The sequence below is a fragment of the Carex rostrata genome, chromosome 6 (assembly GCF_964058835.1).
Source record: "Carex rostrata chromosome 6, lpCarRost1.2, whole genome shotgun sequence".
Lineage (NCBI taxonomy): Eukaryota > Viridiplantae > Streptophyta > Magnoliopsida > Poales > Cyperaceae > Carex > Carex rostrata.
In genome coordinates, this window is record NC_135923.1 from 2,017,133 (window position 1) to 2,045,008 (window position 27,876).

At 35.0% G+C, this 27,876-nt stretch overlaps 5 protein-coding genes across 8 annotated transcripts; all 5 read left to right on the top strand.

The window, feature by feature from the left end:
* The first annotated feature begins 529 nt into the window (after window positions 1-529).
* LOC144555707 (serine/threonine-protein kinase 52-like) lies at window positions 530-4,145 on the top strand. Of its 2 annotated transcripts, XM_078304112.1 has the most exons (7): window positions 530-593; window positions 1,241-1,533; window positions 2,136-2,257; window positions 2,777-2,982; window positions 3,063-3,237; window positions 3,537-3,674; window positions 3,772-4,145. In XM_078304112.1, exons 2-7 carry the CDS (start codon window positions 1,248-1,250, stop codon window positions 3,952-3,954), a joined length of 1,110 nt encoding a protein of 369 aa, XP_078160238.1. In that variant the 5' UTR covers window positions 530-593; window positions 1,241-1,247; the 3' UTR covers window positions 3,955-4,145. The 2 variants fall into 2 exon arrangements, with proteins under 2 accessions (XP_078160238.1, XP_078160239.1); XM_078304113.1 differs by lacking the exon at window positions 530-593 and having other exon boundaries at window positions 1,154-1,533.
* Window positions 4,146-5,484: 1,339 nt separating this feature from the next.
* Window positions 5,485-7,453, top strand: LOC144555739 (C-8 sterol isomerase). The gene is made up of 3 exons (XM_078304154.1): window positions 5,485-6,232; window positions 6,437-6,589; window positions 7,162-7,453. Exons 1-3 carry the CDS (start codon window positions 5,603-5,605, stop codon window positions 7,423-7,425), a joined length of 1,047 nt encoding a protein of 348 aa, XP_078160280.1. The 5' UTR covers window positions 5,485-5,602; the 3' UTR covers window positions 7,426-7,453.
* Window positions 7,454-12,178: 4,725 nt separating this feature from the next.
* Window positions 12,179-16,447, top strand: TRM82 (Transducin/WD40 repeat-like superfamily protein). Its single transcript, XM_078303389.1, has 10 exons — window positions 12,179-12,413; window positions 12,906-13,070; window positions 13,166-13,328; window positions 13,420-13,476; window positions 13,595-13,665; window positions 14,141-14,219; window positions 14,884-14,943; window positions 15,080-15,183; window positions 15,433-15,493; window positions 15,758-16,447. The coding sequence occupies exons 1-10, from the start codon at window positions 12,274-12,276 to the stop codon at window positions 16,163-16,165; spliced, it is 1,308 nt and encodes a 435-aa protein (XP_078159515.1). The 5' UTR covers window positions 12,179-12,273; the 3' UTR covers window positions 16,166-16,447.
* Window positions 16,448-16,873: 426 nt separating this feature from the next.
* On the top strand, window positions 16,874-17,873 carry LOC144555152 (uncharacterized). The gene is made up of 2 exons (XM_078303390.1): window positions 16,874-17,242; window positions 17,538-17,873. The coding sequence occupies exons 1-2, from the start codon at window positions 16,921-16,923 to the stop codon at window positions 17,822-17,824; spliced, it is 609 nt and encodes a 202-aa protein (XP_078159516.1). The 5' UTR covers window positions 16,874-16,920; the 3' UTR covers window positions 17,825-17,873.
* Window positions 17,874-18,952: 1,079 nt separating this feature from the next.
* ATSUV3 (ATP-dependent RNA helicase) lies at window positions 18,953-27,876 on the top strand. Of its 3 annotated transcripts, XM_078304059.1 has the most exons (17): window positions 18,953-19,222; window positions 19,500-19,614; window positions 20,464-20,585; window positions 21,240-21,430; window positions 21,801-21,941; window positions 22,483-22,605; window positions 22,687-22,764; window positions 23,312-23,480; window positions 23,989-24,101; window positions 24,471-24,551; window positions 24,686-24,751; window positions 25,086-25,150; window positions 25,242-25,287; window positions 25,584-25,700; window positions 26,060-26,151; window positions 26,868-26,969; window positions 27,668-27,876. In XM_078304059.1, the coding sequence occupies exons 1-17, from the start codon at window positions 19,162-19,164 to the stop codon at window positions 27,705-27,707; spliced, it is 1,722 nt and encodes a 573-aa protein (XP_078160185.1). In that variant the 5' UTR covers window positions 18,953-19,161; the 3' UTR covers window positions 27,708-27,876. The 3 variants fall into 3 exon arrangements, 2 of the variants coding, with proteins under 2 accessions (XP_078160185.1, XP_078160186.1); XR_013512078.1 differs by lacking the exon at window positions 25,086-25,150 and having other exon boundaries at window positions 25,151-25,287; XM_078304060.1 differs by lacking the exons at window positions 18,953-19,222; window positions 19,500-19,614 and adding an exon at window positions 19,620-19,757.

Genomic DNA, 27,876 nt, shown 5'->3' on the forward strand with positions numbered 1-27,876 from the left:
CGCAAATTTTCCCGGCGTCGCGGAAGAAAGGTGACATCCCCGTATTTAAAAATAGCGGCTAATTAGCAAAATATTACGTGGGTCCAACGTGTCAGCCTCCGAGGTTTTATTTCCAATCAAATTTCCTGACGGCTGGACCACCCACTAATTTGTCTATTTCAAGGGACGAAAGGTGACGTGTATTTCTCATGACAGCAGCGCCTGGAACATGAATGCCGTTTGACACTGCAAGCGGGGACCACCAGGGTTTATTTCTTAATCCTGGTTCATCCAACTAAAGCTGGCGTGCATTTCTCATTTTAGCAGCGCCTGGAGCATGAATTCCGTCTATCACTGCATGTGGGGATAACTACGGTTTCTTTATTCCAGATTCATTCAACTAAAGCTCTCGTGCATTTCTCATGAAAGCAGCGCCTGGACCATGAATGTTGTATCACTGCATGTGGGGACCACTATAGTTTCTTTTCTAATCCAGGTTCATCCAATCATATAGACTCTCTATAAGAGATCCATATAGACGCTCGAATCGTCGTCTCTGTAATTTCCTCTTCTCCTCTCGTATTTCTCTCCTTTTCTCAGCTATTGAAGCTCAGGTTGTTAACTAGAATTTCGTTCTTATCCTTTTTTTTTTTTTTTTCTCTACTTTTGCATTGATTTCTCGTCAAAATTCACAAACACGTGCGGGAATTTTGTTTTCTCGTGCATTGTTCCGATTTGGGAGGGTTTCATCTTGCCACCTATTTTGATTGAATTTCCTTTTTATTTTGCTTTTAATGCCATTATTGAAATTCCTTTTAAAATTACACGACCATTTTTCAATTCGTTAAACAGAGATGAAATCCAAATATGATCAGGATTGAAGTTTCTTGTCAATCTCTTATTTAAGCCATCTATTGCAAGAAATCGTTTTATTTTAAGCGATCTAAATTTATAACTAGCAAATGCAATTTTAGTAATAATTTGGCTTCAAAAGTTGGAAACCTTCAATAATTTCGTTCAACGGCGCTATTCTTTTGCAAAATTGTTTTCCTTGAACAAACACTTTCGCAGTTGCATTTTGTGAATATATGAAGTAGTTTCTTGGTTTGATATAAATTTAAGATATATTGGTGTTTGGTGTCATGTAATACTTGTTAAATTTACAAAAAAAATAATAATTAAATAAAACACAGAGTCTACTTCACACGCCAATATTTTCTTTTTAAATATTTGCTAACAAATTTTAAATTTAATCAACCAGGTGAATCATGGATTTGAACAAATCGAAAGAGCATGCGAAATTAACGAGGAGCATGAGTAGCAATGAGGTTTTCACCAGAGCCGACGCCTTCGATTTGAAAAATCTAGATATTCAATTGGAGAAAAAATTGTCTAAGGTATTGATTGAGGAAATTGGTGCCTCCTTTCCAAGTAGCAAGTGTAAATCTGAGGAATGGGAGATTGATGTCTCCAAGCTTGATATTCGGTACGTTATCGCCAAGGGCACTTATGGTACTGTTTTTCGTGGTACATACGACAGGAAAGATGTTGCTGGTAATCAATTATCTCTTTTTTTGTGGAGAATTGTTGTCCTAGTTGCAAGTATTTTTTTCTCTTGCGTTTCGTTGCAGGCTTGCAGCTTGCAATTGCTGAACTGGTACGGTGATAGTATCGTTTTCGGACCATATTTCGACTTGGTGATGTGTTAATTCTCCATCGCAAACTTAATAGGGTTGAATTTAGATAAACTAAATATTCCTAATCCTTCTACTTTAGAAAAAGTTAAATTTAAATCTTTCCAAGTCCTTTTTCTTCATGATATATATATAAATGAAGTTTTATAACTAATCACACATAAAATTAGAATCCTCATTTCAATTAAACTTTGCTGTTTATATATTATCTAAAATTACATATAATGAAAGAGAGAGAGAAAAACATATATAATGTTCCTTGTACATATTTGTATCAAAAAGAGAGAAAAAAAAAAAAAAAAAAAAGCTTTGATACCGTTGCTGATATTTCTACTTTTAAGTCTCAAGCATTGTTAATCTCCAACATTGAAATTCAACACCAAAAACCCAACAAAAAATCATAAAACTTGTATTTGAACAGCAAAAAAGCCTCAACAACTGTTGGGTAATAATACACTGCAGTGAAGCTGCTCGACTGGGGCTCAGAAAATATTGTCACAGATGCCGAAACTGCCGAAAGAAGGTCATCCTTTTGCAAAGAGGTAGCGGTCTGGCATAAGCTTGACCATCCCAATGTCACTCAGGTAATTAAACATATATTGAGTGAGGCTATGGTACTATGTATAGCGCATATTGGTTTGTACTATGTACCAATATCTCTATTTTCAAAGTTCAAATAGTCGATCTGAACTGTTCAACATCATCTCCATAGGAAAAATATACTTGTAGATAAATTTACATTTTTTAGATTTTTTTACTATCTTTTTTAGATAGGTGGTAATCACTTGATCTAAAGATTCTAGACCATTCTTTTTTTAAGGTATTCTAGACCATATTTTCTACCTATCTAAAAAAATACTAAATTTCTTTCTAAAAAATGTAAAATTTAGTTTTCAAGTACATCTTCATATGAAGATCATGTTGAACGGTTCAGATTGACTGTTTGAACTTTGAGAAAAATATATTGGTCCATAGTACAAACTAATATGCGGTGTGCATAGTACCATAGCCTCACTCTTTTCGTTTTACTATTTTCCTTATGTGTGTCTACAATATAAAACAAATTCAAAGATCTTAGTACATTTTTTAATTTTGTGTTTTAGTTTGTGGGTGCATCGATGGTGCCATCTGATTTGAGGATCCCATCTGATAAGGGGAAAGCGCAGTACAGCTCGATACCAACCAGAGCAGTATGTGTGGTGCTCGAGTTTCTGTCAGGCGGGACCTTAAAACAGTACCTCATAAAGAATAGAACTAAAAAACTCCCCTTTGACGTCTTTCTGCAGCTTGCGCTCGACCTTGCAAGAGGGTAACACTTGCTTCTGTTATCTTTTCTCAATTTTTTGTTCAAAAAACCATGTGTAAGTGTGTGTATTATTTGGAATCCAGACTGGAGTATCTTCATTCAAAAAAGATTGTGCACCGTGATGTGAAGACCGAGAACATGCTACTTGATAAACAGAAAAATTTGAAAATCGCTGATTTTGGTGTTGCCCGTGTTGAGGCCCAAAACGCGAATGACATGACCGGAGAAACTGGAACTCTCGGTTACATGGCTCCTGAGGTAAAAAAAAGGGTCTAATTTTAATGTAGTAAAGAAATTCATTAAAGAAACATGAAATATAGATACAGAACATAATAGTAATGTAAATTCAAATGTTATATCTCGTTCTAATGATATATATAGCTTCAAAAACTCTGTGGATTAATTTCTGTGTTCTACTTAATGCTTTTCTTTTTAACTAATTAATTAAACTTACTAATTTGAATCTACCATTAATGTTATGTAGAGGAAGCAATAAAATAAAGAAACTCGAGTCCATAATTTTTTGTCTAGCTTTTTTCTAAAATTCTTGCATTTAGGTCTTGGATGGCAAACCATATAACAGGAAATGTGACGTGTACAGTTTCGCCATATGCCTCTGGGAAATGTTCTGCTGTAAGATGCCATATCGAGATATTCACAGCTTCAGTGAACTGTCGACTGGGGTCGTCAGACAGGTTATATATTCCCCTATTTTGTATTTAATTTTGTACGTGCATATGCCTAGTAAAACATATGAAAAATCTATTGTTTACAATTTTTGTGGTTGTATAGGGTTTACGGCCGAAAATACCGCGACGCTGCCCCACCAAGCTAGCAAAGATCATGAAAAGGTGCTGGGATGCAAACCCTGACAACCGACCTGAGATGGATGAGGTGGTACAGAAACTAGAGAATATTAGGGATTCTGGTAAAAGTGAATTGTCTCCAAGTTGCTTCCCATTTTTCTTTGCTTGATTCATTTTTTACTATTACTCGACCGTTGATTGTGCATATTTCTAATTTTTTTTAAGTATGCATATCGATTGTATTTTCTCTCCTTTTATTTTATTGCAAAGCAGTTTTTTTTATGTAGCTGCTGTAACGCTGTTTGCTGTGATGGGCTCACAATTTTTCACAAATTTTGCATAGTAATCAAAATGATGCTTGTTGCCTTTTTCTCATATCTGTTTTTAATTCCTGCTTTTAGTGCTGATTGCTGAGTTTGGCTAGTACGATATTAGTGCTATTTCAATCTATATACTATTAATTTCAAAACTTATTGAATTGACTTCAAACGACGAATTCAAATAAGCGTCTACATGTAAAATTTATAATTTTTCAAATTTATTTACCATCAAATCAAGCGGTCAAATGTGAGAGTTTTAAAGTTAGTTTTAATGCATTCATTTTCATCAATTTTGACTGCTTAACTTGATACTAAAATAACTCGAAAAAAAATATAAGTTTTGCATGTAAACTCATCACTCATAGAGTAAATCAATTTGAACAGTTTGAATCGTCGTTTGAAGTCTATCTAATTAATTTTGGAAATTGGTGTCATATGACACCCATTGTACAAATTTGTTGAGACTGGTATATTGTTTTATTAATTGTGTATGTGTACCAGCTATATATTTCATACATGTAGTGGGGAAAGTATCTGCTGTTATTCCTGATTAAAAAGGAGGTTCCTGACATCCTAATTTAGATTATCTAATCGGCAATGCACAGCTCAAATTGTGTTTCTATTTGTAATTTAAATGGGGTATATTATAAAATCAATTCGAACTGTCTAATTAATATCAAACGATCCAAATTTGTATTGGTGGAGCATGTAAGGATGAAGTAGCCAATAAATGAGCACATGCATTAATTGATGCATTTAAAAGCATTTTTAAGGATTAAATGAGACCAAAATCTAATTGTGGGAATATATGTCATCAAGAGAAGTATTTGAACGCTTCTCTGCTTGTACGACAATTTTTCATGTACTTTTACTTTTCTTCTCTTCTCTTTGAGTTTTGAATTATTAATTATGAAAGAAATAATGGAATCTAAGTATTCCACAAAATGGTTTTCTTCTCTAAAAATAATAATGGAATCTAGACGGTTCCTGGGCCGTCTGATTTGTTAGACGAGTTTTGATGGGACAAAAAGTACTCAAATCTCGAGGGAATATCTGCCATCCGATCAACTTTGCAAATTGAAATCTTTTGGATTCCTCCCTCTCCAGTCCGATTCGTATCCTCCCTCCCAGGTACTGTAAAGGATTACCCTCTCAGTCGGTTTGAGATTCAGACTAACGCAGGTCGCAGGGGCAGTATTATGAGCTTTGAGATTCGTGCCAAGTTAAAAAGAACGGTCCAGATCTACTAATTGTAAAAGATTCCCTCATCGGGTAATGGAGAGGATGTGAATTCCTCTCCAGTCACGTTCTCTTTACGACTTTACCGTTGGAACAATATTATTGAAGCCCGCTTTTGTAATTTCAAATTTTAAACCCTCCTCTCCGCAAATTCGCCAAATCTCTCCATTTCTCTAAACAAGCGCCGCCTACTCCCCAAATCAGAAGCAAAAACCAAAACAGAGAAAGAATCAAGAAAGCCACAATTGAAACCAAGACATGGATGATGAATCAGCGAAGAACGAAGCCTTAACACCGACCGCTTCAAGCAAAACCCCATTGTCAGTGTCAGTGTCAGGGGCGGGTCCTGCCTCCACCAATTCCTCGTACTACCTAGGTTGCCGTAAGGATGCCAACTGTCACTGTGAGATCTGCTTGGCGAGCATAAATGCCACCCGAGATCTCATGTCCCGTACCCGCCTCTCTTCCAAGGATCGATCTCGGCCATTCATTCCCTTAAACCGACGAACAGCCTCGCCACAGACCCGATCCACTGTTACTGCTCCAATGACTCCGCCTCTGTTGCGGTCTACTGCAAAATCACGCCCGTTTAATGGAAAGAAGGTGGAGAAGAGACAGAGGTCTCGTAGTGTTGTGGGTTACCGGGCTATCGGTTTTCTTGCCTTGTCTTTGGTCCTGTGGATTGTGGATTCGGGTTTTCTGTTGAAATCGTTTGGACCTCAATTGGAAAGGGAAGTAATAGGGAGAATTGGGGAGGAATCGGGGTTTCTTTTGGGAGATTTGAAGGGGAGAGTTGGATTTGTGCAAGAGAAGCTTAGGCCATTAGTTAGAGATGGAGCTAGGGTTAGAGATTGTGGAGCCCACAAGTCAGACTGGGAGTTAAATCAGGTTTTCTTTTGTCATTCTCTCATCTTTTCCAGGATTAACTGTCTAATTATTTTTAGAGGTGTTAATATGTTGTATCTATTAGCTATTTATTAAGAATTTTGTTAATTAGTTGTAATTATCTAACAAGTAAAATTAAACTTGAAGTGTATTTTATTTATTTTTTTCTTCTTTTATATTTGGTTTAATTTATTTTTAATGTAACAGGGAGGAAGTCAATTCTTCCATTGGAGGTGTGTGATATATGAATCAATGGCAGAGGAAGTGAGCATTTGGGGAAGCCCTTTAAGAACCTCAGGTTTACTGTCAACGACCTTCTCCAGTCGGCACCTTACTATTCTCTCTGGTAAAATTACCGAGGTAATTCGGAATGCCGATTTCTGTCAACCTTTCTATTGCTATATCGTTAGTAATTGTCCGATACAACTAGGATTTTGTAATTAAAAAGGAGGAAATATAAGAATACTAGATGTCAGTAATGGCAGGTATGAAATGGGTACATGTAACAACTTAATTTCAATTTGGGTTATTGAGAGTTAATTGGTTTAAAATTTCTAGCTAGGGAAAAACATGAAAATCACACATTAGGATAGGTACAGTAGTATATACTGGTATAAATCAGGTACCGGTATAATAATCTTGGCCTTAAATTATCTGATTGACAGTGGTAATTGGCATTGAAATCTCTAGCTAGGAAAAAAACATGAAAACCACACATTAGGATAGGTACAGCAGTAAATACTGGTATAAATCAGGTAGCAGTATAATAATACTTGGCCTTAAATTCTCTGATTGACAGTGGTAATTGGCCTTGAAATCTCTAGCTAGGGAAAGACATGAAAACCACACATTAGGATAGGTGCAGTAATAGATACTGGTATAAATCAGGTACCGGTATAATAATCTTTGGTCTTAAATTCTCTGATTGACAGTGGTCCGACGGGACACCAGTTCCTATTCAGAGAGGAAGAAACAGCAGCTCATGGGCTTGCAGGAAGTGGACTTACGCTGCAATACAGCTCAATCCAGAGACGTGGGTTTTAGAGTATAGGAGGAATGCCTTCTTTGAAGGGCCAAGATTAATCCCCGCAATTTGCGAAATGGTAATGTTTAAAATCTCAGAAAAGGTCAGGAGACTGAAACGGAGATTGTTTTTGGGATATCATAAGGTAGGTCAAATTGTTCAACCCACTTAGAGTTAATTAGCTGAAATGCCATTGAGGGTTTTTGTGTCTCTGTGTGTGTGGGGGGGGGGGGGGGGGGTTCAAATGAGTTTGATTTGTATATTGTTGGTCTTAGTCTCATTTCGTGTGAGATTTTTGTCAAAAGTGGCTGAGATATTAACTTAAAAAAGTTTGATGATTATGATTCATTGAGGTTGCTTGTAACTTGATACCGAAGAAAATGAATATGTACCAATCTGTACTGATAAATTATCAGTACAGATTAGATCTATACCAGCTAAAAGTTACCCATGCAATTGATGTGGATAAAATCATCTTTTGCCTAAATCTATGCATTTCTAAGTTATACGGATTAACGGTCTCAAAAAGGTTATGTCAGTAATTAGAGGTTAGTAGGTTACATTTTTGGTTGGAGAACATGAACAGTATTGAGATTTTGCTATGATGAAAATACATTTGCTTATTGTTGTAACTGACTTCCAAGTTCACTTTGAACTTTCTTAGAAATTAAAATTTGTTATCTATTAAAGAAAACATCATGCATAATTCTATTTTTTAAATATAATTTTTATAAATTTTGAAAAATGGAAATACAAATGGAAAATGGAAACAGCATTTCTATTCACATCAGAAATATAAATGTACAATAGAAAAGAACAACAGGACAACAAAAATAAGAAAAAAAAAAGAAAAAGAAAAAAAGACACAAAGGGGTCTTTTTTATGTTACAAATTCCCTGTAAAACCATCATCAGCTACTCCAACCAACACAAACACAAAAAGGGAAAATTAATAACTCTGAATCCAAATACCAGTAAAGAAAACGCGTGAAAATGACTTACACAGTTATAATAGAAGTGCATAAGTCATTTAGTAGGAATCGGTGGCGTTCTGATGAGCATCAAATCAAATTCAGTGCTATGCTAGAACAGAGCCGTCCGATCCGTATCAAATTCGTACACATTGACAACTCTAACCTCCATTCCCAATTCATAAGCTAATTAGAACTAGGAATTAAAGGCCTTCTTAGTCTCTTAGAAGAAGCACATCTCAACATATGACGCATCCCTTCCGCAACCTGGAAAGCCGGGTTCGAGTTGAACTTACCACAGAATGACATGTGGGACCGCATGGCATCCTCGATCTCGCTCGTACCGGCTTTGCCGACCTCATCTTTCACCGATTCTGAACAGAGACCACACAACCACCTGCCACCGAAATCGGCTCTGACATTGCTTATGTAGTCTTGGGTACAATCTTCTCTTAACCCACAACACTCACATTTTGCTGATTCTATCTCCATTGCACATGTATCATACAAGTTTGCTTAATTATTTGAAATTTTTTTGATGGAGGTTCAATTTGAAGATATTGCTCAAAATTTTGTTGGCTGAAGAGTCTACTTTTTTTTTTGAAGAAGGCTGAAGAGTCTACTTAAAGATAGGCTCATCACACAAATTAATTAAACGGATAAGATCTTTTTTTTCTTTAAGCAGTTGTGGGGCATTAATTAATTAATTTTAGTTTGCTTAAGGAGGAGTGATGGAAGTCGGTGTAGGAAGGATCTAAGAGCTTCTATTTTATCATAAAATGTTGCATGGGATCTTTTATAGTAGTCATATTGTAGCCAGATATACTGATATATACTGTTGATAAAAAAAATCACGATATGGCACGTGTATCGATTACGTGTTGTGACTACGTGCGTGATATGATTATTATTCGAAAAATTGATACGGTATGTGTGTTGATTATGTGTTACGACACTACACACGAATTGGTCACGGTACATGACCGACACACGCGTAGTGACGAATAGTTAAAGATAACAAAAAATGACAAATGTGATCAATTATACTTAGATACAATACGCGTAGTCATAGCATAACTAATGTGCTATGACCGTTCATTTGAATTTAGTTACAACACAGCATGTAAATATCTGATTTAGTCACAACAAGACACAACATGTGACCCAAATCACGAGATTGCACCAGTGTTGTAAAAAATGACTGTTTAGACCATTTAATCGACCAATTAATCGTTGGAGGTGACCAAATCGTTACAGAAATAATCGGAACTAATCGGTTGATTATTCCCGATTATTTCCGATTAATCGCTTAATGGTGCTCTGTCTGTCCGATGGACACATACTGTTATTAGAATTGAGGATGGCAAGCATAAATGAGACCAAATATTTATTGGCGTTATCGTTTGTTACTTGTTTTGTCAAAAATAGACGAGACTTGTACTAATAGTTGTTCATAGAACTGTACACCACACGCAACCTATAAAGGGAATCGCCACAGAAACCGACCAATCAATTAACAAAGCAATTAATTATTTTTCTTTTTTTTGCGCGTTAGCAAGAAATGAAAACAATCGATGTCATAACCTTCATTTTTTTTCTTTTTTGACCGCACTTTTGTGTTGGTTGCATTTGCACAAGACAACTGTGCGTAGTACAATCAATTTGCTCCGCGGTCGGTCTTTCTTCTCTCTTTTTAAATTCTCTCATGTTTTACATTTGAGCGAGAAAAAAAAATAAAAATAAATTAAAGGTCTTTGTCATTTTATCTTGTTTTGTGAACTTCTGGTATTTATCTTAACTTCATAGTTACGTGCTAAACGTTCTCACGACAATTAATTTGATTGGACTTAATTTAACGTGTTAGAAGGATAAATACTTTAAAAAAAAGAGAGAGATTTTTTTCTAAAACCCGGGGTGTGAAAATGATTTGACTTATTCACATGTATGATATGATATGGTAAAAAGAGTATGAAATCTGTCTCAAAGATATATTTGATTGTATTGAGAATATATTATTTTTAAAATTAGACTATACAGAAAAGTGTTGTAAAAAACGTAGGCTGATTAATTGTCTGATTAGTTGTTAGTAGTGATCAAACTGTTATGGATTTTTTTCGACTAATCGGCCGATTATTTCTGATTAGTTTCGATTAATCGCTTGGCGGTACCCTGTCCGTCTGATGACTGCATACCGTTATTTACAGCACTAATACGGAATAGTCTATTCAGTGTTTCGTTGAGTTAGAATAGCTAGAATAGTGTATCCAAATTTTTTGTCTTATTAGAATAGATTATATTTTAAGGGTTTTGAAATATGGTTATTCTAATAAAATAAACAATAGTTATTTTTGATTTAGTTATTCTTGCTATTCTTATTCTGCAACTAAACAAACTCTTGAAGTAGTTCGTCTGATCTAGAATTAGCATAAAAAAAAAGTTCATAGTCCGTGGTTGATTTGAGTTTGATTTAGAAAAAACTCGTAATTAGATCGTTTGATTCTGATGGGCTTATTATTAATGAGTTCGAGCTTTATCCAGCTTGGCTTGTGCTGATTTGGTTTATTTCTCAACTCGTTGCAAAAAAGTAATTTTTTTTTTAAAAGAGGCAAGAGTCTGTTTCATTAATATGAAACTTCAAAGTCTATATACACAAAAAGACAAAGCATAAACTAAAAAAAAAAGAAATAAAAAAGAAAATGAAAAAAGCATAGAACTAATGACAGCACATTTAAACGTTTGGTTGTTCCAACAAAGTACCAAAAATAAGCATAACAAGATAAGTCTAGCTAAGCCACAGCAGGGCTAATGATCAAAAGGTTGAGTTATGATGTGCTTAGCACATGATATCTAGCTTGAAGAGGAGTCATCTGACAGCCAAACAATCATCTGCTCAACATCAGGAGGTAGTGGTACCACCTCCAAATTAAGGTACTTCATCATCCAGATTCTGAGGTAGCCATTCCTGAACTGCTTGCTGCACCTCTTCAGGAAGTTTGCCTAACCAGTAAAATAACAAGAGAAATTACATTTAAAATAACATTTGCAGTGTATTTAAATTTTTTGTCTTATTAGAATAGATTATTTTTTAAGGGCTTTGAAATTTAGTTATTCTAATAAGATAAACAATAGCTATTTTTGATTTAGTTATTCTTGCTTTTTTTATTTTGCAACCAAACAAACCCTTGAGGTATATAGTTCGTCTGATCTAGAGTTAGCAAAAAAACAAAAAAATCATAGTTCGTGGTTGATTCGAGTTCGGTTTAAATAAAACTCATAATTAGATCGTTTGATTCTGATCGGCTTCTTATTAATGAGTTTGAGCATTATCCAGCTTGGCCTGTGCTGATTTCATTTATTTCTCAGCTCGTTGCAAAAAAGTACATAACATTATTTTTTCGATATTTTTACTATATTTAGTTGTGTTCAACTGTTCATCATAAGATGATAAATTCATTGCAAGAATAAAATTAAAACTTAGTGACAATTTTTTCGAACATTGAATGTCAGAACTAACTTATTTATATTAACAACATTTTTGAGGGACTCATTGGTCAATGTTGCCCATCTTCAATCAACGATTAGCCTCCTTCGGCAGTTGGGCTCCTGTGCTAGACTTAAAACCCAAAATCCCTCATGTCTTACAGAGGCCCATAATGATCCACATTTCAAACGAAGCCGGCCCAAATTTTTAACCTTTCATTAAGATCCACTTTTCAAACGGATCCGGCCCAAAATTTTAACCTTTCTTTTCGTGCCAACTCTCCACCGGGATCCTATCCTCCCAGGTACCTGACTTAACACAATTGAAATGGACGGTCCAGATTTAATTTCAGCCGGTGTTCGCATGACTAGGGGCAGTATTATTTGTGCTTTGAGATACGTTCCAAGCCATTTTTGGACCGTCCGATTCAATTCTACTCAGTCAGGTAACCTGAGGGGATACGAATTCCTTTCCACCGAGACTCAGACAAAACCCTAATTCTTGCTCTTGTTCTCGACTTTCTCGAATCAAATTATAGCCCTCGAGAGTTCGTTTTTCAGGAGTTGTGAATGGAGGAGAGTTTGATCGAAGAATCCGATAGCGTAAATGCTTGTACGGACGAGGCTGCTCCGGCGCTCATCGCCGTCCATCCGACGGAGAGCTCTGTCGTCGTTGCTGTTGGATGCGAGCTTCGCGTCTTTGATCTCAAGTCAGAATTTCTTTGGAGATGTTAAATTGTTAATAGTAAAAAGTTTGAGGCTTTGACCTGATCAAGTGTTAAGTAGAGTGAGTGCGAATTTTCCTAATTAGGAAATATTACTTGTACTTCTGCTAAACATTAAAAAAAATCGATAACCTTTTTTTTCGTATTTACATTTAAAGATGTGCATAGACTCCTTCTATGGTCGCTGTTCTTTCCTATGCAATTGAGGAAGAAAAGAACAAACTTGTGCACTATTGGAGAATTTAGGAGAGAGATATTTGTCATGTTTGTATCCTTTATCATATTTCATATGGTCTCGGTTTATGATACACCTATTTTGATATTTTGTTGAGGAAGTATTTCTTAAATAAATATGACGCTGGACCTTATTTAGCTCTGTAATATAGATTTGAATAATTTTTGCTATGGATTTAATAATATTTTCCGTTGTTTTAGTATTCATTACAATTTTATTTCCTTGTTTTTGTACCAAATCAGAGAAGACTGTGCAGTTTCTCCATTGGATGACTTGGGCGGGCCCCACCACTCAGCCTCCATAAGAGCTATCAGTTTCAGTTTTGATGGTGAATTATTTGTATCTGCTGGTGATGACAAAATTGTTAAGATATGGAAGACCAATTCCTGGAACTGCATTCGCACCATGTAATAAGTGATCATGTCCTTAATCATAAAATGTTGTTTTGAATGAAAATTTATATTTTATTATATCTGGGATCTGTTTATGTTTATTTGAACAGTCAATCTGAGAAGAGGGTTAGTGCAGTTTCTATTAGCCAAGACAGTGGGTACGTAACTTTTGCTGATAAATTTGGTGTCGTATGGATAATGAGCTTGAAGGAAGATAGAGATACGAAAGCTCTACCAATTCTGGGCCATTATTGTAGCATTATTACTAGCATGGTATTATTTCTAATTCACCTTTTGTCATATTGCTGTCAATTTTTTTTTGCTTTATTGAATAACTTGTTTAGAATTTCTTGTGTTATTTCAGAAGTTCTCTCCTGATGGAAGATTTATCGCAACAGCTGACCGTGATCACAAAATTCGTGTATGGCAGCACTTGGTTTCATGTTTATAATTACTTGAGTTTGTGCACTTTTGTTTAAACATGTAATATTATTATCTGACTGCTCTCACTTTATACCATATTCTAAATGAATGTTTAGATCACTGTATTCCCAAGAAATGCTTTGAAAGGCGCGCACGAAATACAGTGTTTCTGCCTTGGGCATACTGAGTGAGTTCTCTATTCTTCCATTGTAGTTTAATATTTTTTATTTTAGTCTAATATTTTATGAAAACACAAAGGCATCTAGTATATCCGCTATGTCTGATTTGTGAACTTAAGGCAATGGTTAGGGATTTAGGTACTTTCTGTTACTTGTGACATTTTGTCTTCGAATTCTACAAAGCTAGGTACATTAAGGGCCTGTTCGGCCTCCAATTGGGAATGGGCATGGGCACAGGAATTTAACTGAAAAGTATTGTTTCCGTGGGAAAAAAAAAATTCAGTAGAACTGAATTTTTTTTTTCCCACGGGAACAGTAACGCGGCTGAACCTAAATGTTTAGTTATGCTAGGTACAATAATGGCTGTAATAGTTGTTGTGTTATTATCATGATTGCATATTTCATGATATCAAAGGTCTTGATCAACTTCTATATCTTTTAGTTCAATTTTTTTATTTTTTTTTGTTATTTTCTCATCCCCAGTTTTGTGTCATGCCTTACCTTCATATGCACTCAGGATCAAAGCAAGGGGTTCCTCTTATCAGGCGGTGGCGACTTAACTGTATACATTCTTTTATTTTATATTTGGAGTTGGACTAGGGTGCTGCGCACATTTAATGACATGTTGTGCTACAACCTTCGAAACCTATCATATAGGTTTCAAACGACAAATCCAAACTGTTGAAACTGATCTACTTCACGAGTGATGCGTTTACTTGCAAAATTTATTAATTTTCAAATTCATTCAATGTAAAGTCAAGCAGTTAATAAGTGATGACAAATGTATGCTTAAAATAACTTAACAACCTTCTTCTTTTGTCCGCTAGACTTTATATTGAATGAATTTGAAATTTTTTTCATGTAAACACATCACTCGCGGAATTGATCGGTTTCAAAGGTTTGGATTCATCGTTTGAAGCTACTTATTCGATAGGTTTTGGAGGTCGTAGCTAAACATGTCACTAATTACACAAAGCACCCGATCCTAACTCTTTATATTTGTTGACAAATATCCTGTTTACTGCTACATTATCTTAGAATGAGGTGTGTGTGTTTGTATGGGGTGCAAATTAATTACCCACTCATGAACAGTGCGAGATTGTTAATAAAGCTAAGTAGTTTAAGCCTGTCCCTTACCTCGACCTCCAGTTTTTAAACTTGCTTTTTATAAATATATATTGTTAGTAGTTTTGAATTTGAATGCTATATTGTCATTTGTTACTTAGGTTCGTCTATGGGACTACTCTAATGGGACGCTTCTCTATACATGTTCACTGGGTGACGAGGTAATTTCATGCTTCATGCAATACTTTTCTCCTTCCTAAATTTTATATCCATGTTGGTTGGTACCTATATATGAGATGACAAATGGAAAAAAAAATTATTCTCCTTTCTTCTTGAGGTACTAATTTTTGTTTTCAGGAAGGAATTTTAGACGCAAGTGAAATAGAGGAGAACAACAAAACAGCCGTGACAGATATATGTGCCTCGTCTGATGGTTCGCTAATTGCTGTAGCAGTTCAGAGGTAAGGTTGCCTTGTAATAGAGGATTAATATTTGTTTTTTAAATTGTTAATCTACAGTAAGCTTTTCATGGATTACTAGCTGGATTCTGTTATCATATTCTCTTCATTTGCTAATATTTGAGATGTCAGGTGTTATTTGCAGATTCATTTAGTAGGGTTTGATTGCACCAAGGAAAAGTGATGATAATACATGAAAGGCATTATGAGATGATATGTTTATTTTAGATGTTATTTGATTTTGTAATGCAGCTATAATGGTGTAATGTTGCTGTCTTGTGACTTCTCGGCTAAAACCCTGTCTTGTGTCAAGGTGAGATCTTACAAAACTGACAATTTGTAGCAATATTACTAATTAGTTGAGAAACGATCATGCAGCACTTTAATTTATAGTTTAGGTAATAAATTTCTGAATTAAATAATTCAAAGACTGCATTTACTTTTCCCAACATATAGAGGACAAGATGCACTTTATCCCTGATCTAAAATATGCGAATAAAGAGCTAATTTGAACATTGCCCCTTTAATTTATAGTCTCTCTCTCAAAATCCTTAACTGCCATGATTCTCTTTTGCAGAATGTATCGATGGAGAAATCATATATACCTACAAGTTTAGCACTTGTTTCATCAAAAGATCACTTGTGGACAGTTATGGGTGCTTCCAATCTGTCTTCTTCAGATCTTAGTAATAACAAGGAACAACTATTGACACGTGTGAGAATTGTATCCTTTATCCAAAAGGATTTATCGGATGCTTGCAGTCGAGTCCCTGTACTGTTGGAAGACAGCCAAGTTCCAGGTGGAGAGAAGCTGCTAATGCAGTTACAGGGAAGTCTAGATACCGCAACTCAAGAAGCAGCATTTGCAGCTGCATCTGCAGCTGTGAGAAATTCCTTGCAAAATATGATGATAAAGAAGCAGTACTCAGTCGAGAGAAGGGAATTAAGGAAACGCAACAGGAATGATAAAAAGATTAAGAGTTAGTATATTTTGTTTTTCTGCAGAGAGAGAATGCTTGTGTTTTCTTTGGAGAGGGAATATGTTTGTAATTGTAGCGGTAGATGAGATATGTTCAAAGTTTTGTAGGGGTACTTTAGGAAATTATATTCTGATATAAACCAATTAATTAGGTAGAGCATGCTTGGTTTGTGGTTGTGACAGGGATAAAGTGGTGTCCTTTTTTATATGAATGTTATGCACCTATCCATGCACGAATAATTTTGGGTTTACTGGGAACTGATTAGTTTGAATCCTGAAAAATAGATTGTGCAAAATTGATTTAGATATGAATGTCGTTACATAAAGCATACAACAACAGTAGTTTTTCTGGTACGGTTGTACAATTTGCTGTTGCAGTGAAAGGACTTATATGTAGAGATTTGCATGGCAATTGAGTTACTCAGATCTGAGCACAAGCCAAGGAAATGTAACATAACTAAAAGAAGAAAAAAATAACAAAAATAAAGTAGATGGAAGAACTGAAATAAACTCACAACTGGCTTTTATACTAGGCAATTGGATGCACAAGTTCACATACTGGCTGGTACTGGTACAGGCTGATATGGTATGGTACTGAGTTCCACTTTCCTTGGTCATTGGCATGGTATCAACTCACAAGTAATCATGCCAATTGGACTTGCCTGTCATGAGTTTACCATGAACTAAAATAGGGCCTCTGTGATATCAAATATATTAGTAGCTCTATTCAAGCAGGAAACCTATTTGTGCAAAACTTATCAATGCTAATGGCTAAAAAAATGGTTTTAGTTCTCTTGTTAGCAATTGCTTTCATGACTAAATCAACTGAAGCACAGTTACCAGATTGCTACTTCCAGGAAGTGAACTTAGTCCCGTGCTTGACAGTTGGAACAGCTGGTAACACAACTGAGGTCTGTTGCCAGGCATTGAATCAGGCGCTCAGTATTGGCCAGAAGTGCGCGTGCTCAATCATGTTCTCAACTAATCTCTTTTTAGATTCGAGAAATCCCGTTCCAACTTCACCACATGGAATTGAGCTTCCCGGCTGCAATCTTTTCATGCCTTCCCTATCTGCTTGTCAAGGTTCAACCTTCTATTTTAAAAAGGAAAATCTTCTTTCCGTGTCTCTTTTGTGTGTTTGATTTCATATCCTCTCAATTACTGTTTGACATCGGACCAACAAATCAGAATTTGCTCGAATATTAAATAGAAACCGTGTGTTCTACCTCGGACCGGATTGATCTGGATTCTGATTGGACGGTTCGGATCCAAACTCAAATTTGTAGTTATTTAGTGGATCCGGACCGGGGAAGGGGAGGAGATGTATTATAATATGGAGTAGAAATTATTAATTTTAGTTGTTTTATTTTTCTTTTAGATGTACTGCCTCTTGCTATGACTCCACCTCCAGCAATTGACACAAATTCAACAGTTGCAACAATACCAAGTCCAATGGCAAGTGTTCTTGTACCAAACAGCACACTTGATAATCAAGTTGTACCAGTGAGAGAAGGGCAGGAGCCTATGGACTTGACATCACGATCAGGTTGCATCGATCAAACTGGAGCCTCCAGTTCGGAACAAATACAGATCATCAATCATGCCCTCTGCATAGCATGCATACTGATAGTGATATCTGGGCAACCATTTCTTAGCTTGATCTAAGGCCAGAACTAAGTTTTGAAATTTTTGTTATGTTTTTATTTGGTTACAGTAATCCTCGTAAATAAAAAGTTATTGATTTTATTTGAGGTGTAGAAAGCTCTTCTAAAAGCTATGAAGAATTATAGCAAGATTTTTTTTTTTTTAAATCAGATCATAGCAAGAATTAATATCTATTTACTTGTACTTTTAACAAATTATAGAAATTTGAGATTTAAACAATTCAAAAAACTTAATTGGACCTAAAAATGCCAAGTGCTCACTTAAATTTTATGGGCCGCTAGTGGGTTATTTGGGCCTAAAAATTAATTCCTAGTTGGACTTTTCATCAGGTGGATATATTTCAACCGGGACAAATGTTATAATTTGGTTCGACGGGTTTTACGTCCGTACAATATGCTTTAAGATCCGTGTGCACTGCTTTAATAAGTGTGCGCATCAGCTTCAATATTTGTGCGCACAATCATAAAAACGATCGGACGGATATAACCCATTAAACTCAAGTTTGAGTCCGATGCTCATTGGACCCAAATTGATTCGCATCCTCTGAGATATCTCATATTTTGGAGTACGTATCCTCTGAGATATCTCAACTTTTGTGTGACCGACGTGTCCGGTGCCTATTCGGGGGTGATGGAGGGGTCAGTATTATGTGCTTTGAGATTCGTGTAGTACGTATTTAAACAGTTGGGATTTTCCATAAAGTCACGCAAAGTTTGAGATATCTCAGAGGATACGAATTCCATATTTTGCGTGCTTTTATGGAAAATCTGGACCGTTCAAATATGTTCTGCACGAATCTCAAAGCATAAATAATACTGGCACCTGCGCTAACCACGAATAGACAGAATTCGTATCCTCTGAGATATCTCAAACTTTGCGTGACTTTACGGAAAATTTTAACCGTTTAAATAAGTTCTGAACGAATCTCAAAGCACAAATAATACGGGCCCCTGCGCTATCACCGAATAGGCACCGGACACGTCGGTCACGCAAAAGTTGAGATATCTCAGAGGATACGCACCGGACACTTCCGTCACGCAAAAGTTGAGATATCTCAGAGGATACTCAGTATCAACTCGGTTCAGACTTCAGATACTCATTTCATTTTACAAAAAATAAAAATAAAAAAAAGATTAAAAGAACAGTAGACGAAAGGAATATTCTAAGCTCTGTTGCTTGAGCGAAATAAGGCAATGCCAATGCCCGATTGTTAGTTCGTCCATTCATTTCCAATTCCTCCCTCTCTCTCGTTATATATAATATATATATAAATTAAAATTTTTTCCCAATTTTTCTGCGATTTGGAAGAGAAGTTGATTCCTTTCTTCGACGCAAAAATGGCGATGATGCGTGCTCTCCTTCTTCGAAAAAGCCTCTCTTCCTCTCCTCTTTTTCATGGTTCGTGCAATCCATTTTTTTTTTTTTTTTTCTTTCTGTGCTTAGGCATCTCTCTTGCACACCAACTGTTTGTGTTTTTGTCTAAGAGAACCATGTTGTCTCTACACCAAAATATAGTCTCAGGGCTAACTGAGCTGGTAAAATAATAAATCGAGGTTAGTCTGTAGACTGGTACAGAATTGGGTTTCTACATTGTATTGCTCATCTAGCCATCTGATACAAAGATGAAATAAATCTCGTTTAATTAACTTAGCACATAATTTTGTCTTTATTTTAGATACCACGATCAGATCATGTCTGTTGAATATGGATTGCAATGCTTGGTTATACTGCCAGTTAAGTTCTACAAATAGCTACCACAGCTCTGCTAAGTTTGACTTGACTGATTTGACGTAAGAATTCTTCTTTGAGTTTATTGCCAATAGAGAGTAAATACCTGTAATTTTTTTATATTTGCAGAAAACGACCTGATTTTACAAATGAATCCAAAAGTTAATCGACCATGTGTGGATTACCCCTCAGAGTGACCAGAAAAGTAACAAAAGGAGTACATTCTGTAATGTCATAAAGATTTGGACAACTCTTCCATGTCGAAAAAGCAAAATGCTAAACGAAATGTTAAATCCACTTGGTTTCCTTCTCTGAGCCATATTACGTATCTAAAAATCTGATTGCTGGAGGTTTGATATTAGTCAACGTGGTCCAATGTTCAACAACATGCTTAATAAATCAATTCTCAAGCATGAATTTGTCATTTCTGATTCCTCGAGTTGGTGGTTTTTTTACAAATATTAAAATCACGGGTCTTGTTTTGTATATGACTTACTGTTGTTTTTTCTTTCAAAATACCTATTTTTTTTCACTTGTAAGATTTCTGGCATAGCACATGTACCAAGGATTACCATACTTTATCAATCCTTAGGATCTGTCTTTTGCTTCTTGAACTCAAACTTATTCTCTTCCCGGCCTTTTCTTTTCATTGGTTTTTTTTTTCCTAATGTGGGTCTTGAATGAGGCTTAATAGAGAAACCCTGGACAAGTTCAGGTGTTTGCCAAACTTTTCTGTAATTAATACAAATTAAGTGGGCATTTCGCCCGCTAACCTTCAAAAAAATAGTATCAGGTGTTTGCCAACTGTTGATTAATGTGCATCATTTGAAGTAAGTCCATGTAAAGGTTAGTATAGTTGACAATTCTTGGTCAATGGACATTTCTTAAATGCCACTTTCTCTTTATGACAGACAACCGCATTTATGGTACCCAAATGCTAGAAAAAAGAAACGCAATGTATTTTTACACATGGGTCCCACAAACAGCGGGAAGACATACCATGCACTCAAGCGGTTAGAGGCAAGTTCCTCAGGTATTACTACATTTTTTTCTATAATTTCAATGAAAGCACGGAGGCTTCATTTGGTATTTGATAGTATGACAGTCTGTATGGTGCCAGCATAAGTTTGACTATTGAATTGATGAATTCTTTGCTTTTTTCTTATTCCCTGTTTAATTCATTTCTTTCACCCCGCCGTATCCATTTTCACAATTGAGGTTAATGTGGTTTATGTTAGAAGAAAGGATGTTTAAGTGTACAATTGAGGGCCAAACTAAGGTAATTCAGTAAATTTGATATCTATAAATGGGATATCGGACTAGAGGAATAATGGTATCATATGGAAGAGATCTTTTTCCTTCAATTTTTCATTGTTACTTAAGAAATATCTTGAATTCATATTGATTTGAAACTTTGAGGGGCTGAGAGAGTGTCTAACATACACTAATGAAACATGTTGTTTTATCTAAAAGTTACGAAAATACCTTTAAAGATATATGTCTAATCTGATATTTTAGAAATTCAATGTATATAACACGGTCAGGTTGCATGTGCTGTTTTGGATCTGGGTGCATTCTGTTGGATTATTTAATTGTTGACACAGCTATTATGTGGAGTGAATGTCAAATTCTAGATTGGAGTTTATAAAAATGGGTTATTAAACTTTGTGTAATTGAAATGGTGAAGGTCTGTATTGTGGGCCCCTGAGACTGCTGGCATGGGAGGTTGCACAGAGAATGAACAAAGCAAAGGTGCCATGCAACCTTATTACAGGTCAAGAAAGAGACGAAATTGACGGTGCCCAGCACACCTCAGTAACAGTTGAGATGGCTGATGTTTCTAGCGAATACCAGTGTGCTGTTATTGATGAAATTCAGGTTCCTTTTTTTGCCCTTTATATCTTGTTTTGCATGCCTTGTCGATAAGGTTGTGATTTTTGGATATCTACCTGAACATTGCAAAAAAAAAAAAAAATGAGCCCAGAAAGTGCAAAGAACTTGCATAGTAGCGTGCAGAAGTGCCTACAAAGAATGAAGAAATTGTAGAGTATCCCGACAGAGCTTTCCAATAAAAGTGACAACTGTTTGAATTTCTTGTCACTGTTTGATAACACCCGATGAGAAAAAAAATGATAGAATAAAAAAATGAAGTAAAATAGAAAGGTTGAAAGTATTCATATTGTAAAGTTATATATTTAGTTTCTACCTCCTCTCTGAGTTTGTTTTGATAGAATTTTTATATTTACAGATGGTGAGTTGTAAAACAAGAGGATTCGCTTTCACCCGTGCATTGCTAGGGATTTGCTCTGATGAACTACATGTGTGTGGTGATCCTGCTTCAGTCCCTCTTATCCAAAGAATACTTGAAGTTACCGGTGATAATGTTCAGGTATTTCTCTTCCTTTAACAAATTATGGTATGCCTAAAATGATTGGCTATATAATCGTTATTCATTAATTGATCTAAATGTAAAACCCTACAAGAGATTGAAGAAAAAAATGAAGAAGAGAAAATGGACAAACGTCTCCCAGGTTTATCCTGCACAAAATAATTATATTTATGCAAATAAATATGAAGTTACTATACCATTGTGAATAATTATATTATATAAAAGAAAATCAATTATATTATGATTAATGTGAAATGGAAGAACAGAAATGTTTCCTTCAGTTATGTAAAACCTCAAAGTATAATATGCTTGTCAAAAGAACAAGAAAATATTATAAACGCAAAAACATATATCTGCTCACATCTCCAATTCTCAAATCAAAAATTTCGGCATGTTTCTCGAGTTTTGTGGTATTCAAGATGCAATTTACATTTCATGTGCATATGTGATTATTCAATTATCAAATTTCAGCAGCGGATGCCACTGAATAAAAATAGAACAAAAAAAAATGGATTAAGTAATATTACTGCTACTTTTACAGATTCAATATTACGAACGGCTATCACCACTGGTTCCTTTGAAAGTTCCCCTGGAATCCTTCTCGAACATCAAAAAGGGAGATTGCATCGTTACCTTCTCCCGGACTGATATTTATAGGCTGAAGGTTAGCAACAATGCTTCAAACTGCAGAAAAGAAAAAATATATATTAGGACTAAGAATTTTTTTCATTTTTGGGTATAACAGAAAAAAATTGAAGCACGTGGGAAGCATCTATGCTCTGTTGTTTATGGTTCATTGCCACCAGAAACTCGAACAAAACAGGTAGTCCAATCTGAAAATATATTCCTTGTTTGATAGAGATTGGTACAAACTTCAATGGACATTCATCTTTATTTTTTTTCCTTTGATGCAAATTACCCAAAATCTTTCTAGTTTTTGCAGAAAGCATCCAAGATTATGTATGTTATCACTAAGGCCCAATACTTTGTCTGAACCATCTGTAAATGAATGAATAATAAAGTTACTGAGAAACGACCAAACTTGTCAACTTGAATCAAGAAGTTAGCTTTCTAATGGGTACATATAAACTGGGAACCCAACATATAAATCTATGGGTTTCTTTGCAAACATCTTGTGAAGAAAAAAAAAATGGCTGGCAGTCTGCAACTATTAGAATTATTAGTTGTTCTCTGGAAACATCTTAAATTGGTTGGCGTATTTTATAAAAAAGCATAATGAAAGTTTTGATAATATGCAAAACCTCAAAACATGATAACCTACAAAAGTTACAACAATTTGGCAAGTATAGTGTTTCTTCTTCTGAGTCATGAATTTAAATTCATTGATAAAATTGAAACTAAATTTTCAGGCTACACTGTTCAATGATGATAAAAGTGAAATGGATGTGTTGGTAGCTAGCGATGCAATTGGAATGGGTCTCAATTTGAACATTTCAAGAATTATTTTCTCTACAATGAAAAAGTTTGACGGGGAATCAACCCGCGAATTAACTGTCCCTGAAATAAAGCAAATTTCAGGTACTTGTTATTTCTTCTTGTACTCTTTTTAAGTATTTCCTGACAAATCCCAAAGGGCCTGTTTGGCAAGTGTGGAAAAAGGGGAATAGAGTGGAATAGAGGTTCTATTCCCGCCGATCAAGAAAAGAATTGAGTGGAATTGTGGAAATGGGAAAAGTGGAATTGAGTATGAACTTTTGCAGTCAAATTCCTGTTTTTTACACTTTGGTCCCTCTATTCCTCTATGAGTCAATTCTCTATTCCATGGGGATGGAGAAATAGTGGAATTGGCCTTTTTCCAAGAGATGATATTGGCTCATTTACCAATACTCTTCTACTATTTCACTCTTTCACCATCAACCAAACACGATCGGAATAGTACAAAATAGAAGTCTATTCGAAATTCCACTTCTCATCTATTCTTTCACCATTCCACATGTTGCCAAATGGGCCTAAAGCAAAACGAATTACAAAGCAGAAATTCTAGTCATTTTTTAACTAATTGTGCTATATGTGTTTGTGCATTTAGGGAGAGCTGGTAGATATGGCTCCAAATTTCCTGTTGGGGAAGTGACGTGCTTAAATGGAAAGGATTTGCCTCTGCTACATTCATCTCTCAATGCCGCTTCTCCTGTTTTGGAGGTTACCATCCTGTTTGTCCATTTAGTTACAAGTGGTATTGAAAAAAATTGTATAAAGGTCCCTTATCAGAGATTAAAAATCACTGTTCATCATCCTCTCATAAACCAACCCGTACTGCTTTATAGGCCAAGGTCCTCAAGAAGACTGTGTTATGATACTCTTACTTCAGATCATTTTAACCTACCCATTTTGACAAAAGTGTTTGATTTTTTTTTTTTTGAATGTTAGTTGACTATGTACTAAGTACTAACTGACAATTGTATTAATTAAAGAGAAGGTCGTACATATAACAATAATTAAAACAAGAAGAAAACAGACTTGTCCAGTTGATCTGTTGTAATTAAACTTTAAAAAATTGTTTTGTATCAGAGTGCTGGGCTCTTTCCTACCTTTGATCTGTTATCCCTCTACTCGCGAATGCACTCCACTAAAGCCTTTTATCCAGTACTGGTACACAGCTCTTCCTCTTTTTATAAATCTATCTATATACACAGACGTTGATTTATGAATGCAGCTTGGACATTTTTGTTGAACTACTTGGTAAGGTGGAAAATCTCATAACATTTAGCTTTTATTAAATACAGGAAAAGTTTTTGGCGAAAGCAAAGTTATCTTCTGATTATTTTATCTCAGATTGTGAGGATTTGATGGTAAGATACTATAGAACTTTCGCTCATGCAATTAAATCACCTGTATAGGTTAATGGTTGACTCCTATAATTGGGCATGTATTAATGAATTCTATCTATGGAATAGTATTTTATTCATTTGAAATAAAATTGAAACTTCTATAATAAAAAATAAAATATAATTTTTCTATTGAAATTACATAAAGATGTTTTCATTTTATTCCAAAATGAACAGAATATTAATCGGTAGGATATATGTTGAGTTTTTGAATTTTTTTAAATTCTCAAAACCCTCAAAATTTTTTTTTTTCTTTTCTTTTACTTTTTTCTGTTGGTTGACATATTTTGGAGGATAGAAAGTTGCAGCTGTGGTTGATGGACTTCCCCTAGCATTGTATGACAAGTACCTTTTTTGCCTCAGGTATTATCGAAATTACGTAAATGCCAATTGTATTGGGAAACTAAATTCAATTTTGGTAACGCATATGAGAATATTGTGTTGCTTATTTCAGTCCAGTGGACATGGCAGATGATATCTCAGCTCAAGGCTTGATTCAGGCATGCAAGTTTCGCTCTCACTATTTTCTTTCAAATTTTTCTTTGCTTACACTACGGTACTGTTATTAAATTGCAAAATTGGTGCTTAATGTATCAACCCATTTTGGTCCCTTAAGTTTTTTAAAATTCCCTGTTTGGGATTTGAGTGCCCAGAATTTACCATTATGGTCCCACCTTCATTTATTATTGAAATGGAACTAGAATCAATTTAATCTGATATATTTGTACTTGTTATTATATCCTATAAAATGGAATTGAAAAGTTTATTCCGAATCTGATATATTTTCTTATTGCAGTTTGCAGAAAACTTCTCAAAGAAAGGACTTGTTCGGCTTAAAGAAATTTTCATGCCTGGCACTCTTCAAGTTCCAAAAACACAAAATCAACTCAAAGAATTAGAATCAATTCACAAGGTCAGATCTCATATAAGTGTACTTCAAAGCATCAACATCTTGTTGTGACCCTTAAAATTTGTCGGTTTCTCATCTCAATCCCAGTAATTATCATTTTGGTCCTGTGATTGATTTGATACATGCTAAACTATAAAAAATATCATGTCACATAAACACTTAGTACTTATGTTCACTTGTTGACTGATAAATGACAGCTCCCAACCAAAATTGGAAAAAAATGGGACATTTTAAAGACCATAACTGAAACAATGTGTGTAATACAATTTACTATTTACTTCATATGATGGTCTAACACACAACTACAAGTTAATTGGTATGTGCTAAACTATTAAAAATTTATTTATTTCTATGAATTATAGGTTTTGGATTTGTATGTATGGTTGAGCTATCGCATGGAGGAATCATTTCCAGATCGTGAGGTGGCAGCTTCTCAGAAATCTATGTGCAGCTTGTATGTTCATTATTTTATGTGCTTACAATTTTTGTAGTAGCATCTTGTTGCTTTCTAAATTAAACAGCATCGCCTGACATACAACCATACTGCGAGCACTGAATATGATTTTTCTGAGAGAAAGATGATGATAATGACATTAAGTAATAGGTTTAATGACCGCAATGGGAATTTTGGAAAAATTAGCAATAAAAAATTAGAGCTCAACTGCACTCCAGGGACCATATTCAGTGTTCGTTGACAAGATTTAGAAACAAAATTAGAGCTGAACTGTATTTGTTGATGCAGGTGCTCTTGACAAGATTTAGATAGAATTGAAATTGAAAAATAATAATTATTGTCAAAAGTTTTCTTGTTACCAAAAGACAATATCCTGAGGTTAATATATATGAATTGCAGCATATTCTTGTAGAAGAATACCTACTAGCATAATACAATTCTATATTATGTGGAATACCAAATACTCAAATACAGACTTCCCAAAATAGATGCATCAGAGAGAGAAAGTAGAGATGTGCTGGTTAGAGAAAGATATCCCTCAGAGAAACGTTCCAAAACTAAGACGCATATTCTCAAAGATAGCACAAATTCATGTTTTTTTTTTTTTTCAGAGCCGTGCAGAAACTACACAGTGAAGATAACACAAATTCTAATTCATAGTTTGATAACTCTTGGGATCTCTAGATGTGTTCTTAATTAGGGTTTTTGTTACACAGATTAATTGAAGAGTTTTTGGAGAGATCAGGAGGATACAAACCATTTAAGAAGGCACAACCTACTGCTCAATGGCTACAGAATAAATATCAGAAAAAGGAAATGTAAGTTTTTTCTTGCCAATGTAGAAACATTTAATTTGAAACCGCTTGGGTTGCTTTGGCAATAACACCAAAATTTCCCATTTTACCAACGATGACATTATATTTTGGGGTTTTGTCGCAGTTGACGTAAGAAATAAGTATTACTTGCAACTTGCATATACTGGATATGTTGGTTATCCTTTTGGGTGCAAGTCTGGCTACCGTGACATCGGAGGTATTGCCACTAACTCCAAAATTTATCGGATAGGCTTCAAACGATGAATTCAAACCGTTCAAACTGATCTACTTCATGAGTGATGTGTTTACCTACAAAATTTATAATTTTTCGAATTATTTTAGTATCAAGTCACGTGGTAGACAAATGATGAAAAACGAATGTATTAAAATTAACTTTAAAAAAAAAAATTAACGGCTTGACTTGAAACTAGATAAATTTTAAATTATAAATTTTGCATGTAAACGCACCACTCATGGTTTAAATCTATTTAAACGATTTGAATTCATCATTTGAAGTTGATCTAATAGGTTTATGAGTGGTGGCATTTAGCCTGAAATATTACCAATGTCACATAGCTGAGCTCTTTTGTGTACATTATAAATTTGTAATGTTCGTGTAAGTAGCAAAAGATTGTTGTCTCATTCAGTGTTTTTATTTATGGTTACAAGCTGATATTTATGTCAATATTTCTTGATACTAGGCAAAAATACTTCCCGGAAGTAAATGTGGAATCAGATTGAAAGAAAATTTCCTCCCCTGTTTAGTGTAGCTTATTTTTTGTCCCATAGAAATGTAAGCTTATGTTTGGCCAAGAGCCTTGTAATTTCCCTTTTTCTTCTAATTGGTGTTGCCGATTTATGTACATAAAAGGTCTCTTAAAAGTAAAATTAAAAATGGAGAACCGGACTT